General features: G+C 41.3%; 1 protein-coding gene across 1 annotated transcript in view; it reads right to left on the minus strand.

The window, feature by feature from the left end:
• Positions 1-3,247: 3,247 nt before the first annotated feature.
• Positions 3,248-22,485, minus strand: part of FAM180A (family with sequence similarity 180, member A) — a 26,184-nt gene continuing 6,946 nt past the window's right edge. The window contains exons 2-3 of the mRNA XM_010178757.1: positions 4,685-4,785; positions 3,248-3,659 (exon numbers count right to left, since the gene is read on the minus strand). Of these exons, the coding sequence (XP_010177059.1) occupies positions 3,318-3,659; positions 4,685-4,785 (443 nt within the window). The 3' untranslated portion in view covers positions 3,248-3,317. The remainder of the gene's footprint in view (positions 3,660-4,684; positions 4,786-22,485) is intronic.

Below are 22,485 nucleotides of genomic sequence, written 5' to 3' on the forward strand. Positions count from 1 at the left end.
CTCCTCAGACTGAACTGGTATGCCTCTGTGACACTGAGTCCTGGAGAACTAGCAAAGGCAAAGCTGCAGAGGAGTTTGATGTGCAGGGTGAATGCTTCCTGAAATCAGTAATTGTATCTAAGACTCTGCAATGTTTCTATACCTTGAAACTTCCATTAAGCAACAGAACCTTGAGACCCTTCAGGCAAATGTAGTAATTAGTTCTGGAACTGAGTTAATGTGAAGATTTTGGGTTGGCCAATACAACCAAGAAATTTATACCTGTTTTGACAGTTGTTTCAGAGAAGCTAAAATAATGTCTAAAATACTAAAAAATGTGAAAACATTTTATTTTAAATAAAAAAGCCTATGCCTATTTTTTATTTTTTTTATGGTCTGTAAGGTCAAAGGGTAGATAAAAGGTGCCATTTAAAGGCAATGGCTCTTCACCCTGCAAAAGAAGGACTGTCTATAGAAATGACTCAGTCTGAAGTGCTGAGATGCAAACTGATCTAGGGAGCAGGCAACCTACGCCTGCATCTTGAGCAATATTGAAGGAGGGGAAAGGCCCCAAATCCAAAGAGCTGCCCTGAGGCAGACTGCTCTTTCCCACTTGAACTCTGGGAAAAGAAGGCACTCTCCTTCCTACTTATTACCTCCTCCTGCCCATCAGAGGGAAGGGCCATTCCCTCTTCTCTCCTGTACCATTGCTCCAATTGAACAGTTTTGCAGTCTGAGACAACCAAGTAATCAAGCTGCAAGTTGCTAAATTATAAATCTGCTGCTGAAATCAGTACAATGCAACCCAATTAGTTTTATGTAGAATATTTTTATTATTACATTGACAGTTCTCTGTTAAATTAACCTGGGCAGGCCAAGCACATTCCCAAGGAATAAATCTTTTTTTCCTACACTACACACAGTAATGGGAGGAGGGAAACAAATGCAAAATTATTTTCTGTTGAGGGGGCAAGGATTTCAATTACCAATTTGTTAGGTATGTATGCCATAGGGAATTACTGGATATTCAAAATTATCTGTAATTCTTTTCTGTGGGATACTTACTGATGAGTAAACTGACTGCTGGACAGTCCTGTTGTGGGGTGAGAAGAGTGACTGGGAAGTATTTCTCTGGAAAGCGATTGCTAGCAATTAATACTTGACATGGTGTTCTTCCTTTTTATCTTTGCAGACTTGGAGTCACTGGCTGTAAGGGATTTATTAATTGCCCTGGCTCAAGGCTCTTCTGGGAAGCAGTGCTTCAGGGAGCCAAGAGGAAGAACTGGAAAGGCAGGAGTATGCTCCATGTGTTTATAAAGCATGGTGTGGGAACAAAACACAAACAGGTCATCAGTCTTTATGCTAAAGACTTAAAGGTCACGTGGACTATAGCACAAGGCTGCTTTGTGGGTGCTGAGGTACTCATGGCCCACAGGTTCAGTTCCCTTTGTCATATACCAGCCTGGCTTTGAAGATGGCCAGTGAAGATCTTCAGGTATAAAAGTGCACCTACATTTATGTGTGTCTAAATGCAAACATGCACACTCATGCATACATATACAGAAACTGCTGGGGCAAACAGGACTGACTATCTTTTATAAGCCCTTTGTCCAGTTGCTTATGTCATTGCCATTCTGACCTTAATGCTGCTGTGGTTCCACATTCCCATGGGTGACTGCCAAACCCAGTGTGCAGCTGTTTGCTGCTTGCTGCAATAAGATGGTGCTGGATGGATTTTTTTCAGCTCAAGTCTTTGGATTATCCATGTTAACAGAAGAGTTCACTCCTTTTGCTCAGATGATGCAAAAGCAGCTAAATATGATTCAGAATTGAGGCTGGAATCCTCAATTCTCCTTTGCAGCCTCAGGGATTTGTAGTTTGGGCCCATCTGCTAAGATACTATGCAAATAGAGAGATAGTGCTGGTATGAAAGGATAAAATAAATGTTCAGTTGTTTTCCCATGTTCTGGAAGTAAAAGCACCCCTAATATCAACAGAGAAACAGATTTCGTGTAACTTCTTCACAAAATTAGGGGATTTAGTTTAGAAGAGTTTGGGTTTTTCATTGCTAGTCATCTGTCTGACAAAATATATCTCCTTCTTCTGTCTGTGATTTCTTTTTAATTTGTAATAATCAGTTGCACTATTTCTACAAATAATTTTTGCTGTAAACAAGTACTGCTTCTCCACTGCTCCCAAAGTCTTAATTCCCACCACTAGATTGGTGAATGGCTTTTTCTGCTAGGTGGTCAGACACAATAATTTTCTGACTGAACAATTTAGGATTCTGCCACATAGTCACTTATGTGCACACACATGCATGAACATACACACATGTATAAACAAGTGAATATATAATTTAACATCAGAAATTAGCCACGCTGCTAAATTCAGCACCAGGTATGTTTTAATGCACCTTTCTCCCTTGCTTCAAGGGGATTCTAAAGCACAGGTTTAGATCACCTACATTCAAATGATAGAACCAGGAAAAATGTGTCACCATTAAATTAAACACAGCTTTTTTCTTGTCTTTGCTGAGGACAAATCCATGTTCCCTTAAAAAATAATAAGGAGCAGAAGCAGAGACATGTGCAAATAATGAAAGAATCATTGTAGACTCTTTGGGAAGGCAGCTCTGGGAAGCGGGGAATATGTTCACAGGCATTGTTTGCTGCTGGTGTTCACAATGCCATTTGTCTTCTGCAAATGTTATTGCAATTAAAAACTGGCTCAGCCAAATGAAATGAATCAGACAATGCTTATTTACAAGAATATCTGGAATGATTATGTTTGGCATAATTTTTGAAGGCTGACAGTTATGAATTCTCTTCCTTTTACAGAGGGCCTTTGCATCTCTTTATAATGTTTCTTTTTACTGGCCAGACAAAATATTAACTTTTTTCCTCACCTAAGAAAGCAGCATTGTCCCGTACATACACATAGGTATGTGTATGTACTTATGTGTTTACTTATGTATTTGTATATGTACTTAACGTATTGTTTATAGGAAACCCACAGAACGAAACAAGGACGTATCTGTCTGGGGTGTACACCAGATTCCCTTTTATGCCTACCACAGAATGTGCCTCCAAGCCAGAAAAAAAAACCACAACAAAAAACAACAAAACAAAACAAAAACCAAACCAAATTCCCAGTACTGAAGATAACATTTTTCCCCATTTAACATGGAACTAGAAAGTGAATTCCACAAGAGGGAGCTAGAAAACAAAAAAAATGTTCATGAAGCAGGCTATTAAACTACCGAATAAAGTGGTGGACGTGCTACATGTGTCCCTTATCACCCAGAAGAGGTGGCTGAGTTGCTATTGCATGTCCCACTATGATGGCACTTTGTGGTATGGGAACATCAAGTCGTGCTTCAAGGCTTTGTAAAGATTGACAAAGGATTGAGCCCAAGCGTCTTTCTGGTACCCCTGAGACTGAGCAGCCCTGTAGGCCGTGTAGACCATTGTCAACACTGTCCTTTCAAAGTCTTCTTTCTTGAGGACCCGTGGATAGGAAGACAGCCTGCTACTCAGCCTGCGGATCTCTGTGATGCTCTTGGGGATAATCTCATTGCAGATTGTGTCAAACTCAGCAGCCTTTCTCAATGAAGCTAGTTCCTCATCTTTGATGGAGATCCTCTGACCTTTGTCAATGTCAAGCTCAGCTAAAAGAAACTGGTACAAAATCAGAACACAGAAAGATATTTATCTTCTCCAAGAGACTCTAAGCAAAGTAAATGTGAATTAGCAACATGTCTTTAGGTATTTACTTTAGGTTAGATGCAGACAAAACTCTCATTGCACTGGCTAGAGGTGGGGCAGACCAGAAAGTCTCTGTGATCTCTGGACTCTTGTGTTACATACCTGGGAAAATTAGAGAAAGGCTATGGGGAAAGGAGAGAGGAAAAGGAAAAAGCATGTAGTCTTCTGTTTTACAAAATGGACAAGGGTTGCTGCTGGTGTCATATAGGGATTAGAGAGGTTGAGACAGCAGCACAGCTTGGAAGGGCCACTTATCCTTCCCTGTCTCTGTGTGAGAGAGCACAGCAGTGGCTTCCCAGCCCATCTCTCCTGTTTGGGCATCCAATCCCACTTTCTTAAGCAGCTGGGATAGATAGATTTGACCCATGCACATTCTTCAGGTGGGCCACTTTCCCTCAGCTAACCATATCTCATTGTTCCAGGCTGTGTGTTACATCTGCAGTCTCCACTGCTGTGAAAGAGGGAACCTGAATAATTTTGAAGTGAGAGAGTAATGCCTTTGGGATTACTTTGCAATGGCTGATAATTGTGGCTTTAATGATATGAACAAATAATTTGGGACTGAGACTTAGACCAAAGTATTTAAATTTAGACGAAAGTATTTAAATGCATTTTGTGGTTAATACGTAACTGTTCTGGAAGATAGTTTCTTTCAGTGGAAAGCCATTTGCTGTCTTTTACACTTTGCCTTTCAGTGAGCTAGAACCCACATTTGAGGTACTGCAGTCAACTGCTGCCTGCTTAAGTGCTGAAAGTGCTGAATTTGTCATGTATATGTCTGTTCCCACCCTTCTGGTGAGCTATTACATAGTCAGCAAGGGATTTAATGCTGGGATAAGTAAAAGTGGCATGAAGACAGATAATGGATAACTCCAATATGGACAGTAACCACAGTATTGGTTAGGGTTTAAGGTACCATCTGCTCCCATATACTGAACCTCATAAAGCAGGACGACATCTTCCAGCGAGTTTTGTAGCACTGGGTTAAGGAAGGCAGCTGAGGACCTCTTGACTCTCTGAGCAGCTGGGAAAAGCATAGCTGGAAAATAATAATGGAAAAAAAGAGGTTCCATAGAGTGGCAAACACTGAAAAGAGAAAGCACTTTTCAATGTAGATTCAACAAAATAACGGCCTGTTGCAAAGATTTACTGTATAGTGTGACTTATTGTAAATAAAATGGGTGACGTAGACTGCATTGACTATAATCTGCTATGGAAGGAGGTTAGCTGTTTGTCCTGTATCTATACAGTGTCTAACACAGAGTGATTTATAATCCAGCCCTGGGACTTTGAGGTGCAGCCACGGTGTAAGGAATAATAAAGATAACTGCATCAACAACGTTGCCTGAAATACACGTTCTTCTCCTGGGTCTGAAGTGGAAATCAATACTGACCCTCAACACAGCCTAGCTTTTTCAGGTCATTCTCCTACTTCTACACTTCTAAGACTCTACAAGTCTCCTAGTTTCAGCTGTCTAAAAGTTGATCTCTCCTTAGTCGATAGAAGAGTGCAGATCACCTCATGTGTCCTGGACATATATGTCTGGAAGGAGTGACTTACCATTTGCAAATTACAATGTCTATTCATTGAACTTGTTACCAGCTTAGACAAAACAGCTACATTCAATAAGGTGATTCCAAATAAGTTATGATTTTAATACTTCTGAGTTTCATAGCTAGAAAAAAACAAAGTCTGCCATGATCAGGTATTTATTTATCACTGTGAAGTGTACTACAGATATTGTGTCAGGGAAATGAGACGAAAAACATATGTCTGGCCCCTGAACTCAGCACCCCAGTGAGGTATAACATTTGTGGAAGCAATGACCTCTGCAGTCTGGAGGATAGAAAACATCTGATGCTACATCACAGACCACCTAAATGCTTTGAGCTACTAACTAGGTTACTAATCAGCCAAGTGCTGGGTCCTGCACTTGAGTCACAACAACCCTATGCAACACTACAGGCTTGAGGATGAGTGGCTGGAAAGCTTCCAGGCAGAGAGGGATCTGGGGGTTCTGGTTGACAGTGACTGAACATGAGCCAGCAGTGTGCACAGGTGGCCAAGAAGGCCTACAGCATGCTAGCTTGTATGAGAATTAGAGTGGCCAGCAGGACTAAGGAAGTGATTCTTCCGCTGTACTCGGCACTGGTGAGGCCACACCTTGAATACAATGTTCAGTTTTGGGCCTCTCACTACAAAAAGGACATTGAGGCACTGCAGTGTGTTCAGAGAAGGGCAACAAAGCTGATGAGGGATCTGGAGCACAAGTCTCATGAAGAGCAGCTGAGGGAGTTAGGGTTGCTTAACCTGGAGAAAAGGAGACTGAGGGGAGACCTTAGTGCTCTCTACTGCTACTTGAAAGGAGGTTGTAGTGAGGTGAGGGTTGGCCTCCTCTCCCAAGTAACAAGCGATAGGATGGGAGGAAATGTCCTCAAGTTGTGCCAGGGGAGGTTTAGATTGGTTATTAGGAAAAAATTCTTCACTGAATGGTTATCAGGCATTGGAACAGCCTGCCCAGGGAAGTGGTAGTGTCACCATCCCTGGAAGTATTTAAAAGATGGGTAGATGAGGTGCTTAGAGACATGGTTTAGTAGTGGACAGGTTATGGTTGGACTCGATGACCTTAAAGGTCTTTTCCAACCAAATGATTCTATGATTCTATGTTTCTAAATAAGTATTATTGAAAGTTTTAAGTTCCTTTCAGAGTACAGGGGAAAAACACTGTTTTGTTTAATGTTATGTGTATATGATTTAGATGTTGATGTTTAAGTAATGATAGTTTGGATTTGTTAGATTTGTCTAATACTGGGGAAAAGGAGATTTTTTTTTAAACTGTGTTTATGTGATTATTGGTGCATTTCCTCATAAACTTCACTTCTCAACTTTAACTGCTGTTTAAAAATAGATACGTTTGGAAAGCAATTAAAAAAAGGAAATAACCTTTTGAAAGTTATTATGATTCACCTCTCAAAATTTAGAGTTCTACAATTATGAGTAACATTTAATAGAACATGCAGCTTATTTTGATTTTTTTTTTAAATTTCATCCCACCCTCTCTCTCTACAAGACTTTTTTTCCATGAAATATTTTTACTAGATCAATTTTTTCTGGTTTTGCCTAAGTTCTTGTGATAGATTTTGCATGCTGCCATAGAAAACCTGATCATAATTGAAAGCTCTCTTTGCTGAGTACGCAAAAAAAATAATTCTGGAGCAACTGAAATTCTTTTATGGAAAAGTTATCCCTGCTCCCTGACTACATGATTCCTCAGACAATTCGTTTATTTTGATTATCCAAGCAGATCACAAATATGCAGTTACTTCTAGACTCTGTAGCCTAAATGCAGTTCTGTTTTCTGGGCTGTTGCCAACTGTTGACTTTGTTGAAGTTTGACTTGTTAATGATATTCAAGTTCTAGTAACACAAGGAGAAAGAAACCAGGCCCTCAGAGATTTAGTTAATTAGGACCTTTACTATCTGGCATAAGGAAAATTAATTGGGATAATAGCAGGTATGAAGTAATTCATGCTTGACAGAGCAAAAGGTATTTTGGCCTTGAATCAGCTAGGGAATATAGTATAGCTAAAGTAGTTTGTTGACTTGCAATAGACATACTGCAGCTGGATACTATTAACTGTAAATGCATCCCGTAGTAATGGCTATCGGGCATTTTGGTAAGACCTACAGAGCTAAGTGCTTCTAGAAGATCCATGTAAGTTTAGATTAAAACTTGTTTAAATAACTGAATAGTACTTGCAGGGTATGTGACTGAAAGCCTATAGGAATGAATGCACCAAGTAAAAGAATGGAGATGTTGAAAAGGACTTGGTCCCTGCAGCGGGCTTTCCCCAGCACAATACCTTTAACCACTTGAGCATCTTGTCTGGCCCAGCCGAGGACATGGTGAGTTTGGGAAGGGTCACAAGCTGCCTGCGCATTCTGCTATGCGAGAGTATTTGCCTGGCTACAGCTGGCTATTTTCTGCTGCTGCTCCATCACTGATGTTCATCCCTCTCACTCAGAGCTTTGCTGAGACACACTGGAGCTACTCCATCTTTTGCTCTAGGCAATTGAAGAATGCAATTGAGTGCATGGGAAGCACTTGAAACTTCAAGAACTAATTGCTGAGTAATTAAAACTTTTATTACCAGGCAATTAAAACTCTAATTACTAAGCAGCTGGCAGAAATCCAGTCCATAATGATGACGATTCATTTTTATCTCTTTTAGATGCCCTTTCAGTGGAAACAGACTCAGAGCAGAGTACCTCTACATATGCAGATGGTTTATATCTCAAATATTCCCTGAGCCATGGAAAAGGTGTCTGTGGCATCTTGCTTCAGTGCTGTCATGGTTATTGTCACCACATCGATAGGTTTTAGCTTTCAGGCCAAGTGCAGATTCCTACCATGGGTCTGAGCTAGGAGTCATCAGATTCAGCCCATCATCACTCACCCAGAAAACCCTCACTGAAGGACTTGCACAAAAATGAATGCCATATTATTGATTTAGTACTGACCCACCTGCTGAATCATGGGTAACAACTCAGAAAGCATCTTGGTTTTTCTACCCAGCATTTTCCAGGATGACATAGATTAGATTAGGAGATTCAGAGGGATAAAAGCCTGAGCTGCTAGGTTGTGAGAAAGGACTTTGTATGTATATCAGAAGCATATCATCCTCTGTAGAGATCAGACTGGCACTGACTCCCTGATCTCATTATCTTTTTCCCAAAACATATCAAACTTTGTTATGTTTCTTAGAGACTCTACTCAGGAACTCTTTCGAAGCTCATTTGTATTTGTCATGGTGATCTGATTGTCCTGATCCACATTTTATTTCAGTCCTTCCCTTTCTTTCTCTTCCTGCACAGTAGTTAGATCCTTCCACCATCACTCCCTACACAGTCCTCTCCGTGAATTCCTAAGTTTCTCAAGATTGTAAGAGCATTTACAGCAAGCACTCTCTGATCTTCATTACACTGACTTAACATACGTGTAAGTTAAGCACAAAAGCTGAGACAGATTAAGATTTGCAGCCAGTTTCTTCATTTAGTGATTACAAATTCCACTTGAAACTTTTCTACTGATTTTACTTCTTTCTGCATTTACTTCCATCTCTGACATGAGTTAGCTGGGCTGTATCAAAGAACAGCAGAGGACTATTACTGTGACTTGCCATCTCTTTACTATTTTCTTCCCTGAGGGAGTTCCCTGTAAAGCTATCAAGCAATTATTTCAGACAAAAATGCATAGCAATGTATGTCATTTTATGGTGATGTTGCAGCCATCAAACAGATTTGTTTCAATGGTAGCAGCTGTATATGTCTGAGGAGGAGAAATCCCTAATCAGTATTGACAGAGAAAGCCCACCCAGCAATCTCTGAAGTCAGTGGAGACACTCCTATTGATTTATTGTTTTTACTTTTCTTACAAATGTGTCGAGACAGCTCCAACTGAGATGTGGGTGCTTCTGTCCTAAGAACGAACAGTCACATAACAAAAAGCTTATGATCTACAGAGACGAGGTAGGAAAAATAAGGTTTTGATTATCCTTATTGAAAACATTTTCCATTACACATCTGTGTACTACCAGGCTCATCCTCTTCCAAATAATTTCTTCAGAGGGGCTTTAAGAGTGCCTCCTCCTCTTATCTCCCTTACTGCCCACTGAGGCCTTGGGGCTGGAGGTGGATGGGAGCAATGTGCCTGAGTGCAGCCACCTGCTCCCAGCCCACCTGCCCAACCCTGAATGGCCTCATCCTGTGCCCTGGCACGCACCACTACTTGTGCCTGAAGATGGGTCTAGTCCTAAGGGTGGCTAAAAGTGGCCATCAAAATCACAGAATCACAGAATCTCAGGAGTTGGAAGGGACCTCGAAAGATCATCTAGTCCAACCCCCCTGCCAGAGCAGGATCACCTAGACCAGGTCACACAGGAACGCATCCAGGTTGGCCTTGAATGTCTCCAGAGAAGGAGACTCCACAACCTCCCCGGGCAGCCTGTTCCAGTGCTCTGTCACCCTCACAGTAAAATAAAAAAACAAAACCACAAAACATAATGCCAGAGTCTCTGCTTTCTGCACTGCTCACTGTCAGAGTCTGTCCAGTCTCCTACAGCTCTGTTAACTCAACTCCACTTCTCCTTAAGGACTTTTAAACAAAATCTTCATCTGTTTTCCAACTCATTGGCCTGCTTCTAACTATGTAGCTCATGACAGCTTAGAAATTTCTTCATGGTTTAAATGTAGTGTCACATCTGAGACTGACAATAGCTTTATTTCAAATATGCTTTCATCCTTTTTAATAACTGTGTCAGAATTTTCTGGACCTCATTAGCCACGTGGTAAACATTGATGATCTTCTCCCAGGTTTTCCATGCGGTTTCACTGGTGAGGGTACAGATGTCTAGTTTTACTTTCCAGTCCACACTTCCGCTCATGATTTGCCAATTGCTGCCTGTGATGTGTTTACTCATTAAGTACAGAGCATAGCTGCAGTACTCAATTATTTGTTCCCCTTTGATGCCCTCTTCTTCTCCTCCTGCAAAAAGTTATGAAGCCAAAAGCATGAATCAGGCCCTGTGCAGGCCATCACCCTAAAGCATGTACAGTTCCCCAGGGTTCCAGGACACGAGTACAGTTTAACTGGGTTTATGACTCAGTAGGAATTATTCTGATTGATTTTAAGGGCATGGAAAAGGACTACATTATTGCTTCAGTGTCACCTCTTTCGTGAAGGACAGGAGGAGCAGAGGAGCAAAGGAAGAAAGACTTATGGGCCAAAACTCCTGACTTCCCAGAAGCAAAGCAAAGAAGAGTTGCCTGCTGGTGTATCAGCTGGAATTGCCCTGTAAGCCAAATTCAGTCAACAGGCTGCCAGTCGTGTCCTCCTGTCTCAGATTACAAGGGCCTGGCTCTAAAGAAACTCATGAAAATAATTTCTTTGGGCATCACTGGTTCCCTGGAACCAGCTCCCTATTTCTGGGAGAGCAAGGCAGGGAGCCGTTGCACAGGCAGCAGCAGTTCCTGTTCAGTGATGGACCTAAAAATGTAAAGCAAAACTCTGAAACTCCTTTAAAACCAAATCTTCTCAGACCACCACAACCATCTTTTCATTGCAAGCTCAAAACCACCCTTTAGTAGTGAGAAACTACTACAAGCTCAGCAGTACATCCATCTTGATCCCTCACAGAAAGAGTTTCTGTTTCCTGCCCAAAGCTTTTGAAGTTGGGACTCTTAAACCTCAATAGAAAGAAATTAATGCATCCCAAATTATAATGGCAGCAATTTTTCCATATTTGGCTTTATGTTATTGGTAAAGCAGGGAATAAAATGTTTATTACAAAATAGTTGTTCAGTGCTGTGAGTGCATTTGTGCATGTAAAGAAACATGCATACTGCACCCCTAAATTAAAGAAATGAAAATGTAAATCTTTATAGGTTATTGTTCATGAAGGCATGGTAAAGTATGTAAAATACATTTTATAAAATTATTGACTATTGGGTTCTTTTGTTCTGTCCTATAACAAGCCCTGAGAAACAGAGCATTTGAATCATACTCCAGTGAGGTGAGGTTTTCCCTAGTCTATACATCATATGTCTAGAAAAGCAAATAAAAAAAAATCCATAGCCAGGATCAGCCTTTTTTTTATGCTGGCTTCTGCAAGAGTCAAAAAAGCAACCTCATGGGCCAAAGACATAACCCTTTTAAGATTAGTCAAACTTTTAAGTTAGTCAAGCTAGAACATATGCTGGTTCCACTAGTGAGCTGGAAATTTTCCTTGTGTCACGGCATTTTTCTCTAACCTGCCTAGAATTTGCACTAAATGGACCCCAACACACCCAGAAGCTCCTGTCAAGAAGGGTTATTTGTTGATAACCTGATAACAGATTTTGTTACTAGCGCTGACTTCTTTGAAAGAAGATGATTCTTCAAGATGCATTCAAGCATTTGCCAAAGAAGATGAACTCAACACTGTCCACAAGCTGATTATACAGGCAGATACAGTAGCCATTATAATGCCATACAAAAATTTTGAGTGATCTAGGTTGGCTGAACCTATTTTGTTGCAGACACTGCTGGGCAGTTCCTAGAAGTCATTGCTGCTTTGGATCTTAGGGCAAGTGCCTGAAATGCTCACAAGAGAATTTTTTTTAACAGTGTATGGGAAACCTTGTTTTGAAGTCAGCCTCACATTTCTCCTTGACCACGCACTGAAGAAGAAAAGAAGACATAAGACTCAAAGTTTGCATACCCTTGATACAGGCTTTTGTTTTATATTTCTCTTAGATCACTTTGCTTATGAGTGTTTACAATCAGACCAGAAGAAATAAAACTCTTTACATATAAAATATACTGTCAGATGACTCTTTGGTGAGTCCTTATGCTGAGTTCCTTCATTGCTAGAGTAACAATTCACTGCTCAATTTACTGCCTTAGGTTAACTGTGAAATGCCTGTCTTTACAATCCTGCAATCAATCAAAGTCACTAAATATTTTGCTGCCCTGAGCAGATCTTTGTGCCCTTTGAGATTGCAGCAGATCTTGATACCAGAAGCATTGTTTCCTTCAGGGTGAAGAGGTATTGACCTGTGGGAAGGATGTGTGTTCACCAGCTGCAAGGTGTTTATACTGCCCTGGGCCTGCAATCACTACCAGGTGAGAACCTGAGTTTTGGCTGATCAGCCCTGTCATGGAGCATGCTCAGGCATAGCTCATCCATGGTTCCTGACTTTTTGCTTGTCTGTATCAAAACTGCTATTTTACAAATGACTGAACACTTTGCCCTAGCCCAGGAGAAATAGAAAGAGTGGGAAGCTGGGGGAAGAATAAGAGGAATAAAATAAGTGAAGCATACGCAAAAACCTAGAAAGACAAGCAAAAACCACTGCAATGCTATAGGCTAGCTTCTGAAGCTTGTATTTGGAATTGCACATAAGTAGCTCCCATGACAACAAGTGCAATGCAAAGACTTGTGCATTCCAACTTTAATACATTTAAATCTCCATTATTAGGTGATTAAATCCCAATGCCCCTCAGGAGAACACAGCAATGAGAGGGAGAAGACATTTTAATTACAAACCAACATGAACTAGCACATTTTTAAAAGCAGCTACCAAGAGAATTTGCCTCTTTTTACTTTCAGCTCCATATCCTTGCTCTCTTAACTCCTAGGACTAAAATTAATAGTGGCAATGATCTCTCTTTATTCCTGCCTGTTGGCTAAAAACAAGAATAGACGTTTGTTTCTTCTTCAGTTATAAAAAGAATGGTTTATAGAAAAATACGCCATCTTGAAAATCTCAGTTTTGTGAACAAGGATGTAGGAAGTACATCCCCCTACAAAAATTTGCAACAGGGAACACTGTTCATAGAAAAATAAAATCAATTTAAAACATTTAGAACTAATAACAGATTGTATTAAATTCCTTAGTTCATCACCTAATCAGTTTTTTCAAAGTTACCTTTTACTAATTTATCTCCTTTTAAAGAAATATACATATTCTGAAAGGGTGTCTCAGTTCCATAAAACAGAACCCACTCCAACCTATATTGTAGCACTTCATCGGTAGCATGAGAAGTGGTAAAATAGATTAATGTGCAAGAGAGCTTCTGTATAAAACTACTGTGGTAATAGCCTCTCTAGCTACTTGGCATGAGTAAAAAACGTGAGGGTGTATTAGTAAGACCAAAACCACTTTATGTTTACAGAAATGGATATTGCTAGAGAAGAAAATGGTACATCTGAGCCTGTGATTGTGAAAGGTGGAGGATATTTTTTCCTTTTATGATTTAAGTAAAATGGTTTCAAAGATATGACTAGCATCAACCAACTAAAATAGTCTGAAAATTTATTCTCTCATATGGAATTTCTGTTATGCAGCATTTTCACTTGTTCCCAGCCTGGGGCAATCTATGCTGTGTTATTTATTCTTCCCTTGATCATAAGCAGTGGTTACCCACCTGGAATTATTTATTTCACAACAAAAGGTGCAGGCAGCCAAAAGAGGCCTTTAACATGCTGGAGTAAAGTTGCCACAGAAGGCATGGAGAGAAAAAACACACAGAGAGATACTGAAGGGAAGAATTAAGTGAAATGTACTGTTATCCTTCAGTTTACTGCCATAATACCAGGAATTGATAATAGGCTTTGATGAACACTATATGAGTGAAAGGCAGCGACAAAGAAAGGAAATATCAGTCCTGTGCTACAGATCTAACACAAAAGCCATAAGCAGTATTGGTAATGCAGGAAATTTCAGCCAGAGGTGGAAAATGAACCAGTCCTTTATATCCCTGTCTTCTTTGCAGGATCACTTCTCCTTCCCTATCTGTCTCGCACTGCTCATGAGAACTTGTCTTCAAGAGCCCTTGTGCAAGGGGAAGACACAAAGCAATCTTAATTAAACACATTTTAAAATGCTTCTTACAAATGAACAAGTGAGGAGACATAATGTTGATCCAATCTACTTCAATTTCTCTCAGAAGGAGCAAAGAAGGAAGGGAGAGAGGGAAGAAAGGGTATTGGTGTTTTGGTGCTGAGCCATGGGGAAGGACCCTAGGAGGAAAGGGAAGTGGTTGAGACTCCTGTAAGACAATGGAGTGAGAGCAATGGAAATCAGAGCTCTGCTTCAGGGGAAAAGACAGAGCTGCAGCAGCTCCAAGAGCTGTATGCATCATGCTATTACTGCTCTGCAAGGAAAGCCCTTCAAAACCAAGTCTGGCTGTCCAGTCCTCTGCCCTTTTTGTATTAACATCACAGAACACAAAGGGGTAGGCTTGAGCCCTGCACCACCCAGGTACGTATTTACACAATGCTGAGACACTGAGCACGGAGGAGAGGAGCAGAGTAGTTAAGAACAACATTTTTACATTTATCGGTACTCTCTTTTTCAGTTGGGCTCCCTTCTTTCCTGGCAGGCAAAGGCAACTGTGTATCTAGGGTTTTGCTGAGGCTGACCTAATCACAGCTGCAGCTGCAAGGGGCAGTCCAGCATGCCTGCTCTCCTAGGCAAGCTCTCCCTCCTTCCCTTTGTACTGACACTGCTTTGTGAGCCAAGCCAGGGATCTGGCTGGTCATGAATGAAGAGAAAAAGCAAACAAAAAAAAAAAGAGCGGTAGATTTTAGCTGCCTCACTCCCCATCACAGCTGCTACACCAGAAGCTCTACTACATGTGAGAAACTCCCAGTGCAAGTGTGGTCCAACAGCTCTTAGGATATTTGGTAGTGTTTTCAGTTCTCAGGTAGCATAAAGATGGACATTAGTTCTGGTTAGGAAACGCAGAAGCCCTTCCTTATGCCTATATACCAAGTTCATGGGCTCCTTTCTGTGGATGGCCACCTCAACTAGTGTAGTCATTGCTTCTGCGGGAGCACTAGCAGTGGCTGCAGGACTACTAGCTGCCAGATGCTTCTTCCGCTTTTATGCTTACATCCCCCTGAACTTTTAGCAGAGTAAATTCAACTGGCACCAAAATTTATTTCAAGACTGGATGGTAAGAAAGAGATCAAGAGTTTAGTTTGAACCACAGACTTTGTTATTGCTGATTGAATTGTCCTGTGCTGAATTATCCTATGGTAACTGTCCCACTGAGATGATGGAGCTGTTAGTTGAGATGAAGGAAAACAGAAGAAATGACAGAGACCCTGGAATTATTCACTTAAGCCATCTGTGAATAGTTTCAACTAGCAAGTAAATCCAAGTGTTTGATGGTGGATCTAGGAACTGCTATTGAACTAATAACAAACTATTATTTTATTCATGTATGAACTGCTCACCCACAAATAGTGAAATACATGTGAAACAACAAAATATCCCTCAAACTCACTAAGTATCAATATCACAGCTCGAAACTTAGGAGAAAAAAACATTACATTTCTTATACAGTCTTGTATTTCTTCTCCCCCAGATTAGAAAGAACTTGAATTTCTTTCCCCATTCATTCAAATACCCATCTGAGTTGAAATAAATTGTTAGAAGGAAAATACATAAGCCCCAGTTTTCTGCTTCCTGTGCTCTGGAATTTCATTTGTTCTTCAAAAACAGGGAAACCCCAGCTGCCTTTCCAGCTGTTCACTGAGCTCCAAATGTCAGTGCACCTGCTGCTGGTTTCCGTAATGACATGAATATGTGCTGTATGGAGAAAGTGTATAAATCAGCCTTGTCCAATAAACAAAAAGTAGGAGGATACTGGATCTTTTTTGTGAGGAAAAGTGTTATTTCTGGAGGCAATGCCTTTTCAAAACACTACGTGTTTTCTAGTAGTGATTATAAAGACAGGTCCGGAAAAGTAATCAGAGCTGAAGATGAATTCAAGTATGTTTCTGAACTGGACTGGTACAGCTGTTTTACCACCTGAGCAGAACATGAAAAGCTGTGATGTAACCCTGGATAAGAGGCAAGGGAACTATATGTATCTCCTGAAGCGGTGAGTGAGGGTCACCACGAGAAGGCATCTATTCTGTCAAGTTTACACCTGCATGAATGTCTGGGCCCTGTTATGTTAATTTATGCATCTGCATGAAGATAATACTAAAAAAAATAATAGAACTCAAATATAAACATCCACAAAATCTATTCTGATGGATTTCAATGTGCAGACACAAGGGTGGGCCAAGACAATATATGTGATATTGCTGGAAACACAGCAAAGAAATCTGAAGGACAAATGCAAAATGAATTATTTTTATAAATGCCTCCCCCGCACTGCAAACACACATGGGATCTTGCTTGCCTAAAATCTAAATATTCCTAGATCTTTCAGATTTCACAATCTGCTGAAAGGAAGCTGAGATTGACATACAACTGGATTCACTATTAAATACAGAAAGCCCTGCCAGAACCTTGAGTATTGCAAACTGCTAAAGGCAGCTGGACACTGTGGACGAGATCCTCAGATGACCTGAGCTGGCACCACCAGCCCCAGGATGCTGCTCTGCGGGCAGCCAGGTCACAAAGAGCTCTGTGCTGTGAAGGACATGCTTGGGATTGATGGGAAGAGAAGGTTAGGTTCAGGCTTACAGAAATCTCACAGACAGCAAAATAACTCAAATGTCTTATTGTCTGAGGAGTGGGACCTGAAAGGCAAAAAGTCCTGACAGTTGCTCCTGAAATTGATGGAAATTCAAAACTCAACACTTTTCACTGCAGCATTTCCTGCCCCTGTTGATGCCATCTCTCAATGGCTCACAGTCCAAGAGGACCCAGGCAATTTGTCCCATGTATTTTATTCAGTGCTATTCTTCCTTACCATACAGTCTCTTCTCCTGGAGTGAGCTGAACTTGCAAAATAGATTTTTGGAAAACAGTCTAAGTAAATGTTGAAGGAAAAAAATGTTAATAACGTCATGGTCTAAACTTGGGAAGAATACATTTAGAAAAAGGGAGGAAGACTTGATTTCCAGTTAAAACCTCTAACATGTTGCTGACTGAAACCACCTGGGAGTTTATTCTTTAACTTCCCTCTGTGGGTCAAGACTGTTGTTACTGTGGATAAACACTTCAGATAAGCTGCTGTGATATTCACATTGTAAATTTCAACCTGTAGTTTCCTGGATTTAGGTTTTCTTCTTACTAATTCAAACACTTTGAAGCTTTCATAATTAAATGTTCTTACTTAGAAAAGTTTTTTGCCAGCATGTGTACACTCTGTGGATTGCTGTTATAGGCTAGTAATGAAGAGTTTTTTGGTCAATCTGACATCTGTTGTCTTGTGCCTAGAGAAACTTATTCCTTGTAAACACTAGAGTTCATTGTGTGATAACTCTGCATGACAATTCTTCCTCAGCTTAGTGGTGATGATAATCCTCTCAGGGAAGCTTATAGAGGTCATCTAGTTATGAAGATAATTGATATTCATTTTATATCGTCTTCATATGCTTTCCTTTTGTCATATTAGGGGAATTTTATTATTGTTCTCTGGCCTAGACGTAAGAGGTGATCATTGTCTGAAGAACAATAATATAACAAAGTAATAATTTACAGAGTTAGGTTGACATTTAGCATGGCCACAAATGAGGTAGGGGCTACTTATCTCTGTATTTATACTTCTAAATGCTAGCCCCACTAATCTTTAAGTTCTGTTTTGACCTCTGATAACTGCGCAGATACCAAGGATGAAGCAGAATGTAAACTAGCTTGTCATGGCTGAGCTCCTTGGACACACTGGGTTAGTAGCTGCGACCCATTGTATTGAGTTGCAGAGAAAGTCTGGGGTGAGTGCTCCAGTTTGCTGCAAAAGGAACACTTAAAAGGTGATATACTACTTTGTTTAAATAATGCATGAACTACTTTGTCAACAAAAGCACCCATTAGGAAATGCACTGGGTTTTGAAAAAAGATAAGCAAACCGAAGTATGTTCAAGTAGCTGCTCCCAGTTGAATTGCAGTAAGAAGGCCTAGCACATATTTCCATCTCAAAGGGCAGACACTCAGGCAGTGCTGAGGTCCAGCCTCGGGTTTAACAGCGTTCATATAGAGAGGCAACAAGAGAGATACATTGTCTTCCTTTCAGGGGAGATACATTTGCTTCTTTTTTAGCTTATGTCTTGTTTAGAAGCATGAATTCAACCAGGAGTGAAAAGCTCCTGGTGAACGTGATATAGGCTTCCATCTTTGATCATGTAAGTAAAAAGGAGGGAAAGGTATAGAGTACTTAAGACATGTGATGAGTTGGTTACTTTCACCTCACTGACAAGTTTGTGAAGTAGAAACTGAGCTCTTTGCATTAATGGTGATATTTTGTTTAACTGTCTCCATATGTTCCTTTGGAGGATATATGTGCACATGCTATTCAGCTCTGGAGTTCACCTCAGCTGGACCACACTGGCTGTCAGCAGCATGCACAGAGATTAGAGCTGACATAACCGGATGCGTGCTGAATTGACAGTCTGTGGCGCATGCAGTTAGTCATTCACGGTTTGAAGGACATCCAGAAATTCCCAGCAAATGTCCAACAGCCTGCTCCCTAAATACAATTTCTGGCTAGAAAAGAAGTGTCTTTCTAGGGAAATGCAATTTCTTATGGTATGCTCAGCTATTTACGAAGTAGACCATTTAAAGACAGACCTTCATCAGCTGGAACCCACAGCATTTCCCTGCTTTGAACATGAGGAATATAACACCATGGGAAAACAAGCCCCCGGTCTGCGTGATTGCCAGATTTTGACAGCCTCATCTTTCTCAGCCCCATTGCTAAACATCTAAATCCCCCTCTTAGTTCCCTGTGTTCCTAGAGGATTCCCTCCATCCGCCACATGCAGCATTGCCAAGTCCTCAGCCAAGCAGATGCTGTCTTCCCTCTGCAGCAAGGCTGGTTTCAGGGAGAGAAGGGGCACAGGGAGAGACGGAGACAGGAGGGTTAGATAATGCAGGTAAAAGCTCCAAGCCTGGACCAGAAAACTGGTTTTAGTGGTTTTTGATGGTTGACAATGGAACCTGGTATCTATAGTCCACTCATCAAAATTTGGACCTTCTAGCTAAGCTCAGACACAATTCTGTCTGTTCATTTTGCCCTGGCATCTCCCACGCATCCTGTGTGGGAGCAGAGATGTGATGTTGTCCTCCTTCTGCTGGAGAGCTCAGTATGGCTTTCACACACTGCTTTTCACCACTTGAGCCTAACTAACCGTAACTGATTCCTGTTATGGGGCACTCCAGTGTGGAAAAATCTTTGGGTTCTTTTCTATCTTTGTATCTTTGTGAGGACCCAACTAAGCTTTATATTTGCTAAGTACTGGAACAGGCTGCCCAGAGAGGTTGTGGAGTCTCCTTCTCTGGAGATGTTCAAAACCCACCTGGACACCTTCCTGTGTAACCTCATCTAGGTGTTCCTGCTCCGGCAGGGGGATTGGACTAGATGATCTTTTGAGGTCCCTTCCAATCCCTAACGTTCTGTGATTCTGTGAAGTACAAGTGAAGGTAGGTCAGCCTCTTTGAGCTCTGTTTATTAAAGACCCTAGTGGTAGAAAGCAAGAAAACAAGCAGTGTATTTTTTTATCATTAGACTTATTACCTTCCAAAACTTTCTGCCAAATTGGCTCAGCAATCCAGAAAACCAGAGGTTGCTGCAAGTATGACAAATGAATGGTTACACTTAACACATGTTGTACTATATTAGGATGTCTACAAGTAGTGTTTAACTGGAAATGGAGTTTGTTCAGTGCCAAGCCATGAACAATTGCAGTAAATAAAAATGAGGCATACTTTAAATGTCTTTTATTTTAAGACGAGGCTTAAGACGGAAACAGTTCCCTTGACATAATATCTGCATTTAATAAATAATTACTTTGTGTGTCTTTAGAGCCAAGCATAAACAAAAATGTAATGTAATGACTGTAAGCGTTATGAAAACCAAGGAGGAAACTGAGGACTTGCAGAACTTGATCAATTTTCTAGGTACTGATAGAAGGAAACAGAGACTTGTGCAACTGTGGCACTGGTACTATGACTGGTGTTAATGAGAAAGCTTGACTGTTATTAATGCAAAGTGCTGTAGCCCCATAACTCTGTAAAAGAGCAAATTTCTTGCAGTTTCAAGGAATAAATTCCTTCAAGGAATAAAATAGGCTGTTTCTTGGTCAATGGGAAGAGTCTTTTTTATACATCATAGTTTAGAAAGCAAAAAGGGAGAGGAAAAAAAAAAGGGGAGGAGTTGTACAGAGACCTTGACATGTTGCTGATTCAGTAGCAGTAACTTTAACATTTATACTGTGACTGGTGGTGAATTGCCCAGACTGGGGTATCTCAAAATCCTGGTGTGCAGAGAGGCTGGTGAGGACCAGAAGCAAACACAAGTCCTGCTTATGTGAGAAAAAGGCAGTGTCTGCTCCAAAGAAATGCAACCACATGAGCCTGAGAAGCAGACAGATAAGATGAAGACCGGCTGTGACAGATGGGGTGGGTTCAAATGGGGATGCATATCATGCTGACATGAGGGCGAATGCTACCCTAATTTTAAAAGTATGTGTGCTTTAATCTTTTTCTTCCATATTTATGACATTTTTCTCTCTCCCTTTCTCTTCCTCTTTTCCTCTCATTCATACTACTTAGGCAAAACCTAAGCAAAGTGTTCTGCTTCCCCAGTGCCATGCAAGGGGGTGAGGGGGTCATGCAAGCATTGCAGAAGACCTTGTGCATTTGGGTCTCCAGCAGGACACTGCAGCGCAGCATTGCCCTTCCATTGTCCCATTTCCCCCCAAATAATCTCTGAACTTTGAACAACTTTTTTTTCCTTTCTCAGCAACTTATTTTTCAGCTACCCACCTGGCTCCTCCTCAGCGGAGAGAGACTCAGCAAGTTTGGAGCCTGGTTCCTGGCTGGTGACCTGTTTCCCTGTGGCTGGGGAAGAATTTCCAGAGGATGAGTGGTATGCATGCCGATCTCAGGGGAACTGGGGAGCTGCCAAACCTAACCGGCAAACTGGGCCAGAAAAGGCTCTGCATATGCTTTCACCAGAGTAAAGGAATGTTTGTGGAAACTGGGACTAGTGGAACTTATTTAACTCTGTTCCTCTCCTCCCCGCATTCTTCTTAGTCTCAAGCCCAACACCAAGCTCGCTTTGTGACAAGCACCACCATAGCAAGACAAGAGGAGCCAGGTTATTGCTGCAGTCTGGAGCACCTCAAGGGAAGATAAAAAGTGTTACTAGCTAAAGGTGAGCTGCCGACTAGGCAAGGGAGCCCTGTGAGTTGAGATGCAGACTGAGGTTAGTTTAATGTCTCTGTACTAGTAAGTATGCTCTGGGAAATATATCGTAAAGCTGCCATAGTAGTAGCCAAATAAAACAGGATTTTGGGGTTATGAGAGACACAGGGACAAAAGAGGCATAGAGGATCCCTTCCTCTGCTTTCTTTCCTTCCAGTGGTAGAGAAAACCCCATAGATGGCTGTCCCTTAGGGAGCTTTTGACTATCAGTCTCCCCACAAGTGTTCTTTGCAGCTTATCCTCAAGTTGCCTTTTTTCCCTTTTTGGGATGCTTTGATATGTTTCCTGTTCTGCTTCCCACCATCAGCTATCCATGTAGCTGACCTACATAAGCGTCACTCTTGCCAGCGTCATTTTGCTGAAAAACACCTTAAACAGCAGATAATGTGTTTGGACTGGAATCTTTTAACAATCAAGAGTTACTACAAGAGACCAAATTTCAGATAATGACCAAGATTGTGGCCTCAATCCTGAAAGTGACAAAACTCCCGTTGACTGCAGTGGTGCTGGATTGCACATTTCAATGCTTTTAAATTTAAAGCAAGGAGCAGACTAGTTTGTCCACTTCAAACCAAGACACTCACACAACTCTCTCTTTTGCTGCAGCTGGGTCCAGTTAGCTTCTCTGCATCGTGGATGGACTCAGCTTCCTCCAGCAAAGCCTCCAGGGTGTGGAGGGAGAGTGTGTGGTTTCGCAGAGCCCTGGTTCAAGGTGAGTGCTGGCTGTGCACACAGGCAAGCACCAGTGTTCTTCTCCAGCACCTTAGGCCAGCCTTATGGGCTTTCCCCTGCCTTGAACCCCAGCACAGGCACTGTGTGCGAAGTTAATTGCTCCACTACTCAGTGCTTTACCTCAGCAATTTGCATCTTGCCTGTCACTATTTGAGTAATCAGAGCCTCTGCAGCCTGATGATGTTCATTAAGACCTGCTGACTTTCCTTCCAATGACATTGTATTATTCAGTGCCTCTGACAAGATTTCTTTCTGCCTGAGAAGTCATTACACTCCTGCTGCATCTGGCATGACCTA

This window comes from Mesitornis unicolor, unplaced genomic scaffold (genome assembly GCF_000695765.1).
Source record: "Mesitornis unicolor isolate BGI_N332 unplaced genomic scaffold, ASM69576v1 scaffold26772, whole genome shotgun sequence".
NCBI classification, from domain to species: domain Eukaryota; kingdom Metazoa; phylum Chordata; class Aves; order Mesitornithiformes; family Mesitornithidae; genus Mesitornis; species Mesitornis unicolor.